Source organism: Micropterus dolomieu, linkage group LG14 (assembly GCF_021292245.1).
Source record: "Micropterus dolomieu isolate WLL.071019.BEF.003 ecotype Adirondacks linkage group LG14, ASM2129224v1, whole genome shotgun sequence".
NCBI lineage: Eukaryota > Metazoa > Chordata > Actinopteri > Centrarchiformes > Centrarchidae > Micropterus > Micropterus dolomieu.
This window is the reverse complement of record NC_060163.1, coordinates 9,063,607-9,084,318: the sequence shown is the minus strand read 5'-3', so window position 1 is coordinate 9,084,318 and position 20,712 is coordinate 9,063,607. Positions and strand designations below refer to the sequence as shown.

At 40.8% G+C, this 20,712-nt stretch overlaps 1 protein-coding gene across 2 annotated transcripts in view; it reads right to left on the bottom strand.

Moving 5' to 3' along the window:
* Positions 1–5,734: 5,734 nt before the first annotated feature.
* The window catches only part of cpped1 (calcineurin-like phosphoesterase domain containing 1), a 39,840-nt gene continuing 24,862 nt past the window's right edge, over positions 5,735–20,712 (bottom strand). For both annotated transcript variants that reach the window (XM_046069752.1, XM_046069751.1), the window contains exon 6: positions 5,735–8,940. In XM_046069752.1, the coding sequence (XP_045925708.1) occupies positions 8,714–8,940 (227 nt within the window). In that variant the 3' untranslated portion in view covers positions 5,735–8,713. The remainder of the gene's footprint in view (positions 8,941–20,712) is intronic.

The window sequence follows — 20,712 nt, the reverse complement described above, 5'->3', positions numbered from 1 at the left end:
CAGGCCCACATCAAACCTCAAATTGTTTTGTAAAATCACTGAGACCCTTCCTGGCCAAAACCGTTGTTTTCCATTCAGGATTTCGACCACATCAAAGCACTTGAACTCAGAGAGTGGAAAGGTTTCAGTCTTAATATTATAAGACTTCAGTGATGCATTTTACATGATTGACCACAGCATATTACTAGATGGATACTGACCAACTAGATAAACTGTGCAACTTCTACTGATGTCCATCAGTAATTACACATCTGAGAATCCAGAAATGACGTGGCTTTCCACAGGGCTCCATTATCGGGCATCAGCAGGCCTAGGTGCCTGAGCAATGAGGCAAGTGGAGCAAATGTATCCCAATTATTCAATTTAAGGGGCTATATGTATTTTTCTTTTAATGAAATGAATAACTTTTGTAATGCCTTTGTGTGAAGGGTTTGTACCCTCACATAATAACAATCCACTGGCCGGGTTTTTCTGTTACCTCTGACTGTCAGTCTCTACTCTGGGTAGGATTAATTTGAAAGATCCTTTGGCTGTGACGTGTATGCACGCTCCCAGTCCTCTCGCCTATTGAATCTGAACTGTACAAACAGCAACAACACCGCAGCTAACCACGTGGAGTCCACTAAAACCAGAAAACGACCGTCCCTCAGCACAACCCAGACTGCAACACAAACTCCACATAAGATGATGAAAACCAACAACAAAGAATTATATGTTGGAGCCGGTCAGGCCAAACGAGAATCAGGTTGACTTGAGAAAGGCTTGAGTTCGCTTTGTTTTGGAACCAACAAAACCGACACAGACTTGGCTTTCATCCTATTGGACAGGTAAACTAACTAAACCAAATTACTGTAAAGCATGTGAAATATATTGTGATTTGTGCTTTAGTTGGCTCAAGTTAGATAGATAGATTTGTACCGGATAACGTTAGCAACTGGTCGGCGTTAGCCGGCAAGCTAACGTTATCCGGTACAAAATACTACAGTTGTATGGCTTGCCACATTACTTCACCAGCTAACGCGACCTATATTACTACCACCAGTATGTCAAACTGTTCATTTCATCCTGCAAGAAACGATGTAACGGTTAAATCTAATGTTAGCACGAATCCGCCACTTCAATTTAGATTTATTGTTGTTCAACCGACACTCAGGTACACAGCTTCTCCACTGTCTCAGCCGCAATAACTAACGTGACGCACATAATATACAATAATGCAACATAATGGTGCAGGACAACAACACAGTGGAAGACCCATTCACTACAGTAACGTTAATTACTGCGGTCTAACTGTTACAAAGTGTGACAACAATCTCATTTGTAATGTTCAGTCCAGCCCACAAACCGCTTTTGTTATCATCCAATACATTTAGCTGTGCTGACCCTCTCTGGTGAAAAATACTTGAAAAGTGGCTATATGTGTGATGGTGTATCATCAGGTTAATGCAGTCAGTGTAACATTATCATGTCACCAGCATGGATTAGCTCAACGGTGAGCTGATAAAAAATATTACTGTAGCGTTGCCGTGGGAGTTTACTTGAGTTTCCAGTTCGAGTATGCGTACAAGTACATGGTTGCGGAAAACTATATATAGCCCATTTAAGGAGAGCAAAGTTACGGTTTTGCTACATCATTTTTTGTCTTTTTAAAAAGAAGCCTGTATCGGTGATTGATTGACCATTTCCAGCAACTGAAATGGTGATTAAAAAAATCACACATAGGGTTTACTCACCATGAATCTACCATTACCTAACACTGGACAGTTTAGCCAGCAGATTTAGATTTTGTCCAATCAGACCTGTTAATATCTATCAGACCCCTATCAGAACACACAACCTCTGTCCAGCATGTTTTCTGTCCAACCCTGCTTCACCACAGCTGGTTCAAATGGTATTTATGAGCCATGCAGTTACATTCAAGTTATCTTATTATTACACTGGCATATTGTATGTCAAAGAATTGATTTTAATATACTTATGTTGGTTTATAAAGCACTGAATGGTTTAGGGCCAAGAGACACTTCTAATGTGCTGCTCCATTATGAACAGTCTGGACCTCTCAGATGGTCTGGGGCAGGTCGGTACTTTCTGTCCCCAGAGAAGCAAAATTCAATTTTTATGCACCACACCTGGAACAAACTCCCAGAAAACTGCAGGTCTGCTCCAACTCTCAATTCTTTTAAATCTTTTTTGTTTGCCTCCTCATTTTATTAAATTAAATTTGAGACTAATAATTCATTTCTTGCACTGAACTGTAATTTTTATTTTCTCGTTTTATTCTATTTAAGCTTATTTTAATCTTCTATTTTATTTTACTATTTTAAAAACTATTTAAATCTGTCTTTTAATATTGTGTTTTTATTGCCTTGTGTTTCTTTTCTTAATGTCTATTATGTCTCATGTAAAGCACTTGCTGTGCTGTGTTGTTGAAAGGTGCTGTACATATAAATTTGCCTAGACTCCAGCATGAAGTAATTTGAGTTAACTGAACAAAAGTGGATTTAAGTCCTGGGGCATTATACTGCAGAAGATTTGTGTTGTGAAATTAGTTTCTCTATTCCAGCAAAAGGAATAGAGCCCTAACTCATGGAGCATGTAATTTAACTGCCTCAACTGTCACTAGTTTGAGTTTAAAAACTTTGATGAACCTTGGATGAATAGCGGAGTGTTTCATAGCGCTCTTTGCCTTTTTAAACTGGTTGCTTCACCAGTATGTCTTGTATAGGTTTCCTCAGATACCCGCTCACACAGCCAACAACATGCAGCCAAAAATAGCTGACAGCCAAATTGATCTTGCCACCGTGTAATGATGAACTTCTTGGAATCCATTAGGAAGCAAAACACTCAGGCGAACATGAAATAAGCTCTTTTTATGTCTCTGGTGATTTACCCTGCTCACTTCTGAAATGTTTACATCCCCCTCATGCTATCAAGCTGTACATAGTGCTCTCATGTACCTTCAAAAGCAGGTGACCTATGACCAGAGCCCCCCACATGTACTTGAAGTGTGCACTTGTGTGATAAAAACACTGAAGAAACATCAGGATTGTGGATTTTTTACCCTGGCAACTAATATAAGTGTTACAGAGAGATGTTGGTGCCTTTTATGTGTGTAATGTGTTTCTACTTCTGTATGTGTATATGTCTGTATTTTTACGTGTGCAAGCACTGGGGGACACTGCGACAGCGCTTTGGATCAATAAACAGGAACTAGCTTTCATCTGTCACAGCAGAATAAATCTCCTGCTGAAGCGGAGTGCAAAGGTCATGTCTCTGACCTCAAGCCTGTCCGGAAAGCTGCCATCTTGCGAGGACATTTTTATTCAGCATCAACCATTTGTCCACAATCCCTAAAATGAGCTCTCATGTTCTTTCAAAGAAATGACAGGGATGGTGATTTTTGCAAATCGCCGCAATTTTTCAGCAGTTAGGGGGCTAAACCTCAATTTCAGAGATGAAAAGCTCTAAATGTATATGTGCCCTGGTGTGTGTGGGTATGTGAATGAATTACCGTCCAGTAAGCAGTCAATCTCTGCTGGTGTGTCCATTTCTTCAACTGTACAGTCCTCAAGCAAGCAATCCCCACTAGCTCACTCACCTCCGGCAGTGCTGGAGTCAGCTGACCTCTAATTTAACACATAGAGAGTGAAAAAATATGAATCCAATATGTGGAGTGTAAGTTGGATTTAGTTGAAAATGAGTGTGTTGATTTTTTTGTGTTAAAATGCCTTTTAATCCCTTTTAAATCTTTTCAGCAGCCTGAGTGGTTTGGTGTGTTTTGCGTTGTCTAGTTTGTTCTGCAAACCTGGTGATACATCTCCTCAAGATCTGTGCCTCTCTTGACGGACAAAAGTTCAAAGAGAGACTAAACTTGAAAGGATGGATGCATGTCAGAAGCAGAAACTCCCATTTAGCAAACAGAATTGAGGAGGCGTTTTTTGGAGCCAGACATGTTTCTGCTTTCTGACGAGGCTACACACAAACTGTGTCACATGAATACTAAAACAAACAGACACAGACAGGAGACAGAAAGCCATAAAATTCAAATTTGATCAGTGTATAGCCCAAAAACACAGAGTGATTGGGGCTACTACTTTCAGAATCATTGCTTGACAGCCCTCCTGTTTCTTAGTAATCTTGTTGCTAATTAGCTGTTTGTTAGCATTCTCTTGTTGTCCACTGTTTTCAGTCCACGGTAAAGCAGGATCATGGCCACACAGTCCATTTCTTTCCATATTCACAATTTTCTGTAGAGGTTTGAGGACGTTGTCTGTGGAGAATCCCAGCTAAGTCACTGGTTTCCAGCCAGTGTGGTACAGGCAAGAGGCTTGTACTGTTGGAAGGTCACGCTTGCGTAGTAATGAGTAAGTAATAAAAGTGTTGCAAAATATGGTGATAGCCTACTAAAGTATCCAAGAGCCAGGTTAAAAAATAGTTAAAATAGTGTAACTTGGGTCAAAGATTTCAGGCTGACTTTCACAAGCTTCTACAATAATTTGCTGGATGTTTGACCCAATCCTTCTGACAGAACAGATGTAACTGAGTCGGCTTTGTAGGCCTCCTTGCTCGCACACGTTTTTTCAGTTCCGCCCACAAATTCCAGGCTTTGTGATGGCCACTCCAAAACCTTCATTTTGTTGTCCTTAAGCCATTTTGCCACAACTTTGGAAGTATGCTTTGGGTCATTGTTCATTTGAAAGACCCATTTGGGACCAAGCTTCAATTTCCTGGCTGATGTCTTGAGATGTTGCTTCAGTATGTCCACATCATTTTCCTTTCTCATGATGCCATCTATTTTGTGAAGTGCATCAGTCCCTCTTGCAGCAAAGCAAGCCAAACAGTTCAATGTTTGTTTCATCAGACCAGAGAACAGTTCTTCAAAAACCAAGATCCTTGTCCCCATGTGCAGTTGCAAACCATAATCTTGTCTTTTTATGGAGGTTTTGGAGCCGTGGCTTCTTCCTTGTTGAGCAGCCTTTTAGGTTATGTCGATATACAACTTGCTTTACAGTGGCTTTAGATACGCCTACTTTGTTACCCGTTTCCTCCAACAGCTTCACAAAGTCCATTGCTGTTGTTCTGCGTTTAATTTGCATTTTTTGCATCAAAGTAGGTTTATCTCTAGGAGACAGAACGCGTCTCATTCCTGAGTGGTAAGACCGCTGTGTGGTCCCATGGTGTTTATACTTGCATACCGTTGTTTGTACAGATGAACCTGGTACCTTCAGGCGTTTGAAAATTGCTCCCAAGGATGAACCAGACTGGTGGAGTTCTTTTGACTTTCACATGTCAAGCTTGTGTTTGAAGGTAGGCAAAACACAACCACAGGTACACCTCCAGTTGACTTAAATTATGTCAATTAACCTATCAGAAGCTTATCAGAAGCCATGATATGATTTTCTGGAATATCCCCAGCTGTTTAAATGCAGTGTATGAAAACCTCTGACCCGCTGGGAGTGCGATATAGTGGAAATAAGTTAAATAATCTGTCTGTAAACAACTGTTGGAAGATGTCCTAACAGACTTGCCAAAACTATAATTTGTTCACATGATAACTGTGGAGTGGTTAAAATCAGTTTTTATGACTTCAACTTAGGTATGTTGACTTCCAACTTAAACTGTAGTTTTCTGGGTGCTGATTTCTGAGTAATAAAGTTCAAAAGGTTTGCATTAAAAGTTGTTTGTGCACCAAAAATGGCTAACACAATATAATAAACACAATGACAGCCTGCAATCATTAGATAAAATCAACATTTATTATAAAAATACAACCAATCATGTCACAGTCATGGTGTTCAGTATAGGTCATTCATTAGAATTTGACACGGGAACGAGTCAAAGTGTGTGATGTTCCCCAATTCATAGAGCAAATGTGCTCTAAAACAAATTCATACACACAGAAAAGATAAAGAACAATGTGATTGAGCTCGGCTACCACAAGGATATAAAAATAGATAAGGACATAAGGTTCCTTCTCAAACAGGAAATGAAGGAGATGGACTTTCACACATCACACTCATTATCCATTCCTCTCACCCCCCTCCTCCCTCCATCGCATGCTGACTTTTTGGAAAAGAGACAGAACCCGTCGGTGTGAAATGAGGTCAGCGATCGTATTGCTGATGGAAAAAATCACCTACAGTAACCACCAGACCACGGAGACACACACACAGATGGGGGAGTACGTTCTATACGTTCTCTCCAATACTCGCAGTCTCTCTCAGAGACACACAGATGTGTTGCTAAGGGGTTGCCATGACAACTATCTTAAATTCCCAATCGGTCAAGATGAGTGTGAGAGTCTGTGTGTGTGTGGAAAGTGTAATCGAGTAGTCATTTAGGGCTCATAGAGAAAGTGATTTTGCAGCAGTAACGTCCAATTTAAAGACAATTTCGGGACTGTGAGCTTCCAAATAAGTCTGCAGCCAGTAGACTGTAACACCGTCTATGAATACTGTGCTCCTCCTACCATTAATCACTAACAGATCACATCACTGTGTGTTAACCGCCTGACACCAGTCCTTTATAGTTTGTCATTTAACACCACAATCACAATTTATTCATTTTATGCGCCGAGCACTTCTGTGTGTGTGCGTGTGCAGGGTTCACAGCAAGGATTCCAGGCAGATTAAACCAATTAGGTGGGATTAAATTTGAAGTGTTGCATCATACATTTTGATATAAACTCGGATCCAATGATGAAATATTTTCATCACAAAAACATCACACTGCAGGGAAAAGCAGTCAGTTTGATCTACGCTTTAATAAACAAGTAACTAGGAGAAACCAAATGGATATTGCAACACATCGGAGTAATTTATCTGTACTGGAGTAGTGTAAGAGAAATGGATTTGGGCATGAGTAAGCTCTGTTATACGACGCAACAAAGGAAAAAGACATTTATGTTATAATCCTTGGGATTTTCAATTGATACTATTTATGGTCCCATTTCCTGCAATAACTCTGTAATTACTCCTTTATGTAATAGTTTTCCTTGTTAGTGTTTAAATTCCCTTCACTGGGCATTCACATGAATCATGTATATAATCCAGTGTTACTGTTTGTAATTTTATCTGATCGATAACTGTATAAAGTTACTGCTAGTGCAAACCCAACATTTCGTACTGCTGCTGCTCCTTCACGTTAAAAGTGAAGTAAACTGGCTTTTATTGGGCTTTGTATTTGTCACGGAGGTCAATCAATCAATAAATTACACGGGCAACGTCTGTGACAATATTTTCTTCATCAACCAGAACTCAATTCTTAAGGATTATAACTTTTAACTTATTAAAATCAGTGTTAGTCAGAAACAAGATTGTCATTTCTGTTATAATTAATATGGATTAAGAAAAATTTTCCAAGTCCACTTATATACAAAGACTATGTAATACAGTATACTGCTAGACACGCACACTTCTCAGTTTTACTCTGAACAGTTATCTTTAGTCTGCAAGGGCAGTGTAAGGGGCTATAAACTGGTCATCGGTCAGCAATTAACGCTACATGTTCGAGGTCATTCAAACAACGTACCACGATAAACAGTAAAAAACACACATACACACACACACACACACATACACAGGTGAAGTGAATGGATTGCATAGGATAGCCAACAAGGTATTAGACTGCAGCAACAGCAAACATAGAAATAGCTACGACAGCTGGATATTTTAGGACCATTAAAAGAAAATTCCACCCTTTGTTACGCTCACATTGTTAGATTGTCATTCGCCCACAATTTGTCTCAACCCGTCAGATCTATATCTAAATAACTTTGTGATTTCCTACAACTCTCATGATGCTTTTCAACCGCCTTCAAAGAACGTTCCCAAAGTGAATTTTGCAAACAAACCCTGTGGCTGCCTCGCATTCCCGTCTGCTGTTGGACAAGAACTCCTTTCTCTTCCTCTTTTTTGATGAATTTGCATTGTCACCTCGGTAATATGCAGAGAAACAGGAGGAAAACTGGACCCCCAGACAACCAGATGCACCTTGAAAGTTTTAAGGTGGAATCTTCCCTTTTACGCTGGAAAAGTTTGGATCCATTTAAAGTAAGACACATATGACATGTACCTTTACCATAGTGTATCTTCTTGACCTTTAACATTTACAGTGCACAGAAAGAGTGGGTGTCAGTCTCTTTCTGATACAGGAGGACTGTGTGGTAGGATGTGCTTCTCCACAAAAGAACCTCTAGTTTTAGACCACATTTAGGCCAGTGATAATAACATCCGCCAGGAGATGCATCTAGGAAAACATTCAGTAGCGAGAAAACATAAACTCAGTTTAATTTTAAAAGATTCTGGGCACTTTATAATGCGTGTGTCGGCATGTAGTTGCATCTTTGTTGGTTTAAATTCACTGCTTTCCTCTTGTTTCTGACCGAACATGCCTCCATATTAATCTTACAATTATTTTATTCCATTTTGATGAATACACAGAATTGTGGGAGATTGGGTCCCTGGCAGATCAGAAGCCTAAGTCTTAGCTCATCATAATCGAGCAAATTATCTACTTGGAACACACAGTATGAATAATATTAATATCTCACATTCTTATCTGCTGACGCATGAGTTGACCAACGCGCCAGTCTCCTTGTTGTGTGCTTAGAAGAACAGGGGCTCAAAACTGTATAATTAAAACAAAACAATTGACACAAAAAAAACAAGCCGTTGACAAGCTGAGTTTTTCCTGATTTTCCCTCCTTGGGCCCTCAAGCCTGCAGGAGCTTCCTGAGGTCCTCATCCATGCCTCGCGCCTTCAGATGCTCTAGGCTGTGGTAGCGATGGATGACACCGTCTGCAGTCACTACCACCACCCTGATGCCGTGGGTGTCCACGCCGAGCTGGCAGCCGATCGCCGAGCTCACGACCATGTCCAGGCCGTCATGGCAACCACCGGCGTTCCGGTGATAATGGCCAGAGAAGACAGCTTTCACTCCTGTGGCGATGAGAGAGGTGTGAGAGGGCTGAAGGTGGTGCATCAATGGAAAGTTACACAAATCCAAGCATTACCATGCATAAAGCTAAGGCTTAATTTTTTCAGTGGCCTGATATAGTTTGTCTCTGCTTGATATTACTATGTCTAGGCATCATGCTTTTTAGTGCCATATAATTCACACCATGTCTGACCCCTCTGTCCCTCATGTATCCCAAATAATAATAAGCACAGTATATACTAAATAAACTAATAAACTATTAACATCTCATAGCAAAGGCTGACCAAAACATGTCTACAAGGACTTTACAGGGTTAGTGATCAACACTTAATGTTGGCTCCAGGAGGAGAAAAGAAAGAAAGAAAGAAAGAAAACTTAGGAGCCTTCCACTTGTCGCATATTTTGTAAAGCTGGGGAACTTTCATTAGGGGAGCCACGATTTTCAATTTATTTTCAATTACAGACGACATCATTAATAGAACGGTGAGGGTATGGGTCGGCCCTGCGGCGGTGATGCAGTGTCACTACAGTTGAAATGACTGCACACTTAAAATGGCACGCCAAACAAGCCTCACTTTGAATGAGGGGTGCAAAATGAGTTGTTTGTTGCGTGTGAAGGTGCATTTGTCCGTGTGAATTAGTTTCTTTAGTTTTGGGAGAACCAATTTGATATTCTGTGCAAAGTTGGTGTCCTTTCACACAAAACAAAAGGTTAGGATTTGGATTAAGATTTGGATTATGCTTGTGTTAAGGTTATGGTTATAACATATCGGTGACATTGCCTCATAAGTGTAGTAATACAATACATTGTATCATGTGTACCCGTGTGTGTGTGCTTGCATGTTCAAATGTAGTTGAAGGGATTTTATTTTTAAAATGGGTACTGCAGGATTTTGGCAGAGAAAATGAGCTGTTCTATTTTCTAAGTGTTTCCATGGAGGGAAGTCTAGCTGCTCACTGCTTCGTCTCCAGAGAGACACCCAGCCCCCCAAAAAAACCTGGCAACAAAAGAGGATAAATTGCAGTCCATGCATGAGAAAGACATCGGCCTGTTCCAGAAATCTGCACAACAAAGACGAGGAAGATCCCCCTGAAAAACTCTTATGTATCCATTGATACTACCTCGATGTCAGTACCGTGAAATTGCCCCGAATCATCAAATCCGCCACTCTACATAATCAAACAGCACCAGAATACAAATGTGACCCAAATTTATATTAAAATTCAGAGCTATGTGGGGACAGCGGTTTCACATGCTGGACTATTGAATAATGAATCCACCATAGATGGAAATTGATGATTCAGGCCTGTGTGTGTAAGACTGGGTTAAATTCATTTACAGTCAAACCTAGGGCAGCTCCGTGTTTGAAGCCAACCCTTCTGTTGACTTGTGGGTGGGTTTGCAGATATATTATTATGAACCACACATTTCATCTGTTTATGTGTATGTGCCCAGAAATAATAGCCTTTCATATAACCTTGCCACTGTTTGAGGTGGCAGAATAACTGGCCAGGCCAGGTTTGTGTACATGTGTGTCCTTGATGTTGTTTCCAGATGAAGGCCAAATGGCCACAGATGCCCTCTACGCCTCTAGGCCAAGGCATGTACTCATTACTCTGTATGACTGTGTGTGTATAGGCTTGTGCGTAGTCGCTCCATGCTGACAGACATCTAAGTGTTTTTATCTGTCCTACGAGGAATTACACAGCTCATCTACAATTACTTAGACCCGTGAATGACAACAAAGCGAAGCAGCAAAAGAAGTGTGAACCTGGGAAAATGTTTGATGGATCACCTGATGACTCAGTTAGCAACGTAATGCTGGATTTGTTACAGTATCCACATGAGGGCTGCTACTTCTTCTTCACCTCAGAGAGATGAGGTGGTGGGAGGAAGACGCTAAGACAGCAATAGTAAAGAAGCGATAGACAGGAATTAATCCTGTGATGATAATGACGAATAAACCAGCTGGGGGGAAAGAAAAAAATCTTTTTGAAGCTGATATGGCTTCTTCTGAACCTCCTCTAACACTCCCAAGGATGCCATGATTAATCATGTCGCCAAATAAAGTGTGTGGGAGTGTGTACATATGTATACATGTGTCAGTTCGTCTGAGTTCTGTCTCTGTTCTCTGATGATCCTGATCTCCCACACACACACACACACACACACACACACACACACACAGCATGACACCACCACCCAGCAGCAATGAACATCCCCCATATGTAAGTTTATATTTGTGATGGATCCATGTAGCAGCGTTGTGCTGTATGTTTGTTGTTCATAGCCATAAAAAGGCCCCACTGCGCAACAGCTACAGATGGAGTCACTGTTTAACACAGGAACACACACAAACAGAAGAAACATTTCAACATTTCGGAAAAAACACATTCACTTTCTTGCTGCGTGTTAAATGAGAAGATTCATCTCACTCCCATGACAGTCTGCTAAATATAAAGCTACAGCTACCAGCCAGTTAGCTTAGCCTAGCATGCTTGAGTAAAATCAACAATTTGTGGTAAACAAACTAAATATATGGTGTTAATCTCTCAGATGACCAGAACTACCTTTCCTTCAACATTTCTATTCAAATACCAGAATAACAGATTCAGTTCTGTTCTATGAAAGATTCACCTCCTAGTTTTCTCCTCCGTGGCACAGTGGTCCTGGTAGAGTTGCGCTTGGCTGACCCATCTAATGTCTATCAGGCAGAATGAGATCACTGTTACATTGTCAAGACACACTACAGGCTTCCTTTCAAGGTTTCAAGTATAGCTGAGAATTTAAGTGGACTGAACCAAAGGACAACTTGTGTGTTGCAGAAATGAATCGGCTCGTGCCGCAGGTTTGTTCCACTGGCTTCTAACGGAACAACACCGATTTCACAGAAACGATTTAGCAAAGGCCCAGAGATAACACCCTGAACTGAATTCATGTGAGCGCTTTCAGAGCAGCGTCATTACGCGGGCTTTAGAAGTCAAACCACCTGGGTCCTTGTCTGCTAAAAAGCAGAAAACTTGGCCTGTCTGAGAAAGAAAAGCATTTCCAATCTCCAAAAGATTGTCTGTATGAATAAAACATAAACAATTGGAAAAACAGAATAAAAGAGGAATAAAAAAGCTGTTCCCTGCAATGCAGTCGGAAGATGAAGCTGACCTCTGAAATTATCTGCCAGAAAATGAATGTCGGAAAGCACAAGAGGCTGAAATTGCCGCATGGATCTGAAAAATACATAAAAAGCTAACAATTCAGAATCCCCAAATACCCTAGAATTGTTTCAAAGACTTGTGGTAGCATACACTATTTATTGGCAGTGATGACTTTCAGACCAACACAGTGATGAGGGTTAAACCCACATTGGGAAACCTCTTCCTGACTTGGGTTGAACGTAGGTCAGACACTACTCAAATTTTATTACGACATAAGGGACTTAGGCTTGAATTTACTCTAAGAGGGTGTCTGAGATTGTCCAAGTTCTTGCTCTGGTTTGATTAAACCACTAAGAGAAATGAGTGGAACATGGGGTTAGTTACCCTATAGGTTACCACAAAATAAAATCGGGATGGGGTGTTTGACGTAACAGCAGCAGAAACACTGATCCACAAAGTCCACTGAATCTGCCTGCATCGCGTGACAGCTGTGCTGCAGATGCCGGAGCTAAATCGTGGTCATTTTAGTCAATGCTTGTGAGTCCACCACACGCGGCTGCAGCGTGTCCCAGAAGCGCCCCAGACGCAGCTCTCCACTCCACTCTGCAGAGAATAGGTAGCTAGTCTATTTTTGACGGAAGCCGCATCAAGCAGCACAAAGCAGATGGAACCTGGCAGGAAGTCAGACACAGAATAGCATAGAGAACCAGCTCAATTTTCACTATTTAACAACAATAACCATGGTTAAAACAGACATAAAAAAGAAACCATTTAACTACGTAGCCTACTTAATCATAATAAACAAAAAGCAAGCACTGATTAGCAACTCAACAAAATCTAAACATGCCAGCAAAATCAGGCAGGCAAAATGCTCTGATTTTAAAATGGTTCCTGTGGATATGCACCCCTGCAGACGACAGAACAAAAAAGGGTCACAGGGAGCTGTGAAGAAGGTAGTAGAAGCACAAAAATGACAAATTAACAACAAGTCAATAACGTGGGGCAGGCTGCACGCTCTGCTGCTGAAACGCTTCAGAGATGCTTCCAGTGGACGTTGATGCCGTGCTGAGGACGGATCAAAGCCGGAGTCAGTGGATTTTGGGCTTGAGAGTCTACAGCCATGCTAGCAGCTATGTGAGCTAAATGCTAACGACATGAATATCTGTACCAAGTGTAATGGCAATCCATTGCTGAGACATTTCACTCAAAACCACAAATGTCAAGCATGTGGTACTAGAGGAAAAGTCAAGGGTCGACTGACACTAGTATCCCTAGAGCCATTTTTAGCTAGTGTTGCTAATAAAGCATTGTTTGAAACCTATGTCATGATGGCAAAACAGAAGGTTTGCTCAGGTTGACAGCTTGACGTAGCTTGGAAGCTTTGCTTCATTCAGACTTGGTAGTTGTTCCCTGCAAGCAAATAGTTCCACTAAAGACTATGGAATTTTAAATGCTCTGTACCTTGTCAGCTGCTGTTAAGTAACTAATTCACTTATCTTATACATTGTGAAACGGTTTACAGATGAAATCCAGAAACATAATGTGCCCACCTTCAATCAGAAAATACAACTCATGAATGTTAACAGCTGCTGTTGTTCTCTGCTAAAATAAAAACTTGTAGCCAGGCAGTAGGCTACTACTGCCTCCGAGATAATGATAGCTGGCACCCTTCTGGAAAAATGGCCTTGATTGGAAAATGGCGAAATACAATATACAACTCATTTTCACTCCAGTCAAAGCAGCACACCTAACTTTCTGTCCACTGTTATGCAAAGAGCCTCGCAGAACAACCAGCGTGGGTGGTCTGGTGGGACTTTTACTTTTACCTTTAACTGTGATAATGTCAGTATCACGGTTCTAGCCATTGAGCTACATAAAGAATAAAATCCTTCTCCTTCCAATGACAAAACCATACTAAACCCATTCAGCCTCATAGAAAATGGACCATATAACTGTGCAAAGTGTATATGCGTTATACGCAGACAAGAGACAAAATGTGTGTTCAGAGTGTGTTAAATAGCGGTATTTCATACAGTAGTGGATTGTTCAGTCCAATTTCAACCCATTTTCAACCAATTTTTGCTTTCACTGTACTTTGCTGCATTCTTCCCTTTCCCTTTTCTTGCTGAGTGGGTGCCCTCGCGAAAACATGCACTCTCTGTGCTGATAATTCCACGTCTTGTCTCAGTCTCTGCGGAAATCCCATTTGCCTGTCAGCCTTGAAACAGTGCTGGTTCTTTTGTGCTTTTCTTTGTGATAAAGACTCCCATCTGGGGACTGGCCTTTGCTTTGACAGACAGAGGTAGGGAGGGAGGGAGAGGGGAAGGGGTGTTTGAGCACTCAGAAAAATACCTAGAGTAAGCAGTCAGAGAGTGATGAAAACATATTGAACGCTAACGGAGGAAAATTACCCACAGACAAATTGAATTCTGGTCAGGGTGGCAGAAAAATGCACAGAAAGGAGAGGGGAGTCCCCTCCAATATGCGACTGTATTTTGTTTATATTATGATTTTTATATGCTGCAATCATTTGAGCCATGCTCGCCGTAATTGGTGGATGTGTTTGAATATTCTGAAACACCTCTACTATCTAAATGCTAATGTGGTTGCTGATGTAGACCGCAAAATAAAGGAATAAAGGAAGTAAAGAAACATCTGTCCACATCTAATCATGTTTGATGTTTGTGCTTCTTCCTTCTATCCACCCTCCCCTTCTTTCCCTTCCCACTCGCCATCATCTCCCTTTCATCTCTTGGTCACTGATTGAATTTGCTAATTGCGAGCTAAGTTCCTATCTTGCCACTAAACCTCCCCTCTATCCCTGATTACCTTTTTCCTTCAGACCTTTCAACCCCCCCCTCCCTTTGACACAAACTCTTCAAGTAGTTCTGAACAAAGCTGTCATCGGCACATCTGTGAGAACGGGCTGCGTAGGAGGGAACACACAACGTGTGCGCTTGTAGTGAAGGGCGGTTGTCATTAAAGCGCAGGTCTGGGAAATAATTCATCATGAAATGGTGGCTGTTGATAATTTGCATGACAGAGGGATACAAAATGATGTAGTGTGGTGAGGCATCTTGCAGCCCCAGCTCCCCATAAATCACTCTCAGCCATCAGTCACCATGTAGCCTCCCGTTCCTGTGTCCTCCAGTTATACACACAGACACACACACACACACACACACACACACACACACACACACTTACATATGAACGCTACCACAAAGGGAGCTGGGAAATGAAAGTAGTCAGCATGTCATCTATCCTTCAGAGAGCATACATGCCTTTAGGCCATTTGGTACCCAACATGGTACCAAGCCATGATCCTTATGTTTCTCCAAGTACAACAGGCCACAACTGTTAAGATCACAGGCATACAGGGGCGTAATAGGGAGGGATATTGTGGAACCCAGGGCCCCAACTTGGGGAGGACGCTCAAAAAGCCTGGACTTAAAAGTTTCTATTAATCTGCAATTTTTAAATTTTACATTCATAGCATAGGTGAAGTTTTACAGTACTCGTGGCTGATTAAGTTGTAAATCCTCACAGTGAAAGCGTCAGACAGTATTTGATAGACAGTGTGTTGAGAAAAGAGGGCTGAAGTATGAGATTTTAGACTGTGCAGACTTTCCTAAATGCATTATAATAAGCGCTTCACTACTGATTACCCTAATAAATACTACAGCTGCATGTGTTTACTTGTTTACTTGATTCAGGTACTTTTACATGCAGGGTTCAACGTTAAACTTTTTTGTGGGTTTGAAACTTACTGGCCCCCAGACAATTTTTACTGTCCCTCCCTCCAGAAGTTATTTATCAGTGTTACAACAAAACCAGAGACTTATAAGTTATGTTATATTGTTAACATGTTTATTCATTTATTAAATACATTCTGAATATAAAAAAACTACTCTAAAATGTAATCACAGTTAAAAAAGGTTAACAAAACAAAACATACTAACAGACTCAAACATGACTTGCTCTCTCTCCTGCTGACAGCCATTTAATAAATTTCTTTTACAGAGAGCAGTGGATACAAGTCGCCTCTATCCTGACAGGTCGCCACGGTAGCGACATGTCAATAACAAGGCAGTCCCGCCCTAAAGTACACTCTGCTTTCTGGTCTATTTCCCCCTAAACAGAGCCATAATTTATTAAACGAACATCATGTTATGTTGAAGAAGACGTCAAACTCGCGACTGAGACTCATAAACTCATTATGAAAGTGTTTACTAAGGTAAAAATTTAGATGAGAAGTAGCCTCATTTTACCATTATTTCTAATGAAACCCGACTTCTTTTTGCAACCAGTGAACTCGCCCCCTGCTGGCCGTTAGAGAGAATGCTGGTTTATATTAGATTACAGAAATAACATTTGACAGCCACTTGTCACGTCACAGTGCACGCCAAGTAGTGCAAAACAATAGTAGGATGTTGAGTTTCTAATGTGATTTTTTTGTTTTCTCTTTTTTTAATACTAATATATTTGCACTGGCCTGATCGGGCCAGTGAGTTGCTAGTTCAACAGTCCCGATGTTACTTTTTACTGGCCCATCGAGCCACCGTTATTGTCGAGCCTTGACATGTGTGGCAATGAATGTATTAAAAAGGGAAGGTGTCCACTGAGGCAATAATCAATATTTTTGCATTAACAATGGGGGGAACAAAATTACTCAGTGTAATATGAAAAGGGTCGATCGTAATGACAAACCCACAGAGATATATCACCTGACTCTGCAATTCTACTCCGCTCTATGACAGATCTTTTAAAACACTGTTTTGGTTTTACTGCCCCTCAATTTAGTGTTTTGGTTCAATCTCACCGCTCTCATCAGCTTTGTTACCAGATGCAGCAGGCAGCTGTTTTCATGCCCGACATGAAGGGGCAGACAGACAAAGTTAGTGATTAGCAGGTGAACATAGTGGAGCACTTAAAAGCTCAAGAGGTGGATATTTCCCTCAGGAGATGGTGGGGACCAAAAATAGAGCTAAAAGGCGAGTGAATATTGGACTACGTTGATCTGTGTCTGATGGATGTGTAAACGGAAAACTCATTAACTCTATAAAGGTGATGCTATATCAGAGTTGTGTTTACAGGTTGTTGTTCTGTCCCCATGTGATCAAAACAAAAAATATCAACGTATGTAGCTTTAAAGGCAAACTCAATTAAGTCAACCCATTGCCTTAACACTATATCCTTGAAATTAGCTTTTGTACATAGTAATTAAGGTTTTAGTATAAGAATGTGTTCCTGTATTCTGCTGCATTACATTCTGACAGTAGAATACATATAAAACCTGCATGGCTGTTTTAACTGGACAGCAGACACACACACACACACACACACACACACACACACACACACACACACACACAGGAACATTGGGTAGCAAGCGTAGAAGAACCAAATGATGTAGGATGTTGTAATTAAATTTACTTATTTAATATACTTGTGTGTTTGTTGTTTGTGTTATACCGGAGTGGGACGGCTCTCCACCTTTGTCTTATGCCCAGTGAAAAATTAAGACCTAAAAACCTGTGGACGGAATAATGTTCTTTAATGTTGTAAATCCTCAAAGTGAAAGCTTCACACAGGCATTACACTATGCTGAGGAAAGACGGCTGAAATATTTAGATTTTTTTTTTTACGTTATAAGCAGCCATACAAGAACTTCTGAACAAAATAGTCTGAAATTAGCAAAAGTCTAATCTCTCTGATCTAAAACGTAGACTGTATAAAAATGGACGTAGCCTCTTGGTCTGAAAAGTGAAGCCATTACAGAAGTGCCTTAAACATGCATTCTTTCTAATGGCCAGCAGGGTGCAATTTCACTTGTTGCAAAATTAAGTTTGATTGCATAGAAGTCTATGACAAAATGACCCCACTCCTCACTTGATTTATTACCTCAGTAAACACTTTCCTAATAAGTTTGAGTCTCAATTACTAGTTTCAAGTCTTCTATTCTATAACTTCAATTTAAAGTAAAATAGACGACAAAGCACGATTTGCTTTAGGACGTGGTTACTTTGTGATTGAGGCTTGAGACGTAGCAATATATTTCCCTCCTTAGCTCCACCCACTCATTCAAATATGGTCACTTCTGGCTTCAAAAAAACCCTGATTGTTTCAAGCATGATGATATGATGGATCAGTATACTAAGTCCGTACTTAGACAGAATTTATACCTGAGAGCAAAAAATGCAGCCTGCTCATTCATTTCAACGAGGCCGCTATGCCTTCTAGAGTTGTAAAATCCATTCTCATAGTATTAAATGTATATATGTATGTGTATAAACCACTGTGCACAATTTCAGCGTCTAATACGCCTTCAAACTCACAAATCTATCACTCAAACCGGCCTTCTTGCATGGTGTCATGTTGCTGGTAACTGAAACAATGCACTACCCATCAATGCAGCCCCTGCTTTCGGTCTGAATGCCCAGTAAGTCACCCCCATGAACCCTCACCTTTGGTTGCGGTAGAAATACAGAGTAAGACAAAGAAAAAGACAAAGAATAAGAGAGCATGATACAGAAAAGCAAAAAGCATTATTCAGCCTCATGATTAAAACAATGGGGTTAAAGGCTTAACCGTGGCCTCTTATCAAATCCCCAGTGGGTGATAAATGTCTCTTCGCTTTTGAACAGAGTAGTACCCTTGCTGATAAAGACAACCAGCGGCAAGAGAGAGAGAAAGAGTAAGAGACGGAGAGGGAAAGATGGAAGACTATGCAGAGGCTTATCTTCGCCTCTAATTAGCTACTGTATGTATAACTCTACAGCCGCTAGCAATGTTGTGAATTCCAATGAATTTCTCAGCTGCACTTTTTTCTACACATCCAACAGGGTTTGGAGGCAGCATGGAAGTGTCTAGCTTTCTTGCGTAGCTGTGCGTGCGTTCCTTTCGTCCTTGTTTGTATGTGTGCTGAAGGTAGGATATAAACCTTGGAGAAGGAAGAGGAGGGGGCAAAGAAATCTAATTACAGTAGTACCATCTATGAGGAGTGGAGAGCTGAGAGCACTGCTGAGATTTCTGCTACTCCACTTGCCTCTCGGAAAGGAGACGCCGGTTTCCAGCAATGGGAATTTAATTGGCTCTAAAGACATTCTGGATGCGCGTAAAACCTGTTCCAAATTCAACATCCTCAGCGAGCAAACAATCTATAATTTCTGCATGCCTCTGCTTGCAGTACCTGTATGCTGGCTGAGATGCATTCATACACTGAAGCCGGAGAGAGCATTATTTACTATGATTACGGGTAGGACAGTGACAAGGCAGCACAGAAGTACCCAGAGTAAGAGTAAAGAACTTCCTCCAGGCTTTTTAGGCTTTGTGTGATTGTTAACAAACTGACTGTACGATACAGACTGAAAAGTCTTCTACCGAGGAGTAAATACCACAAAAGGCGGTACAAACAAGTTGTCTTGCTGTTTTATTTAGTGGTTGTCATAACAGTTTGAAAAGCAACCAATAAATCTCAGACTTAATTGTGCATTTGAAACATGTCTTTTTCTAATAAGGTGCTTGGTTTAAACTCAAAACAGATATTAAACAGAGAGCAAGTGCACAATTAAAGGCAAGATTTAATATCAACCAAATCAGTCTAATATTAGAAACCATAGTAATTGCTTGTGCAATTAAAAAAGGGGATTGCACGATACTTTACTTGCCCAAGAGGGGGTCATCACACAGAGACAGCGTATCATTAATATGAGTTGGAATGCAGTCAACAGTTCCCAGGGTGGAACTGCTCGCTCTGATGAGCCACAGGAAGACTAATTGGTGTAGCACCTTTCCCATGTGCAGCTGTGCTGCTGAGATAACATATAGATACTTATACTACTGTAGAATATATAATGCACAGAGAAATGCCACTACATTGCAATTTATATGCAAAACGCACACGCACACACACAGACATGTACAAAATAAACTATCACGTGCACACAATTACTCAAACATCTCCCTACACACATATCCCAGGAGATGAAGAAGTAGCGACAGAAATGAAAAATACCTCAGTGAGGAAAAATCAATTAAACGTATTTCTTTGTCTGCAGGGGACTATACTCTCTATTCCAGTCATATGCCCCTGGAGTGGTGGGGGGCTGCAGAAGCCCAGCAGCAGCAATAACAACCTCACAAATGCTGAGCCAAATCCCCAGCCGCTGTAAGCCAACTGACACCACAAAAAGACACCTTTGAAGTGGTCCGAGAACTCAGTTACACATAGCAGTGAGAACTTATGAGGATTGACTTGATGCCAAAGACACATTTGTGTAAAATCCAGCGATTCCATTTCAAGGCCGCTTTCCGTAGAATTAGAATTACTAGACAAAGAATGAGGAAAGCCATCCAATTTTACCTCATTGTTCTTGCCAGACTGCTGTTTCGCGTTGCTGAAATAAGAAACAATAAGAGCTTTGAGGCAGCCAACTAAGAAGAATATCCTTTGTTTTTTGAGTTTTTTGAACAAAATCTATGTGTCATTGGTAAAAAGAAGCACTCTTAGAGAATCAAAGAGCTTTTCAGTGTTGTAAATTCTCTTTACACTATAAAACACATAATCCTTTATCTGTTGGTATAGCTACATTTGTCTTGCAGTCAAAATGATATGAGAT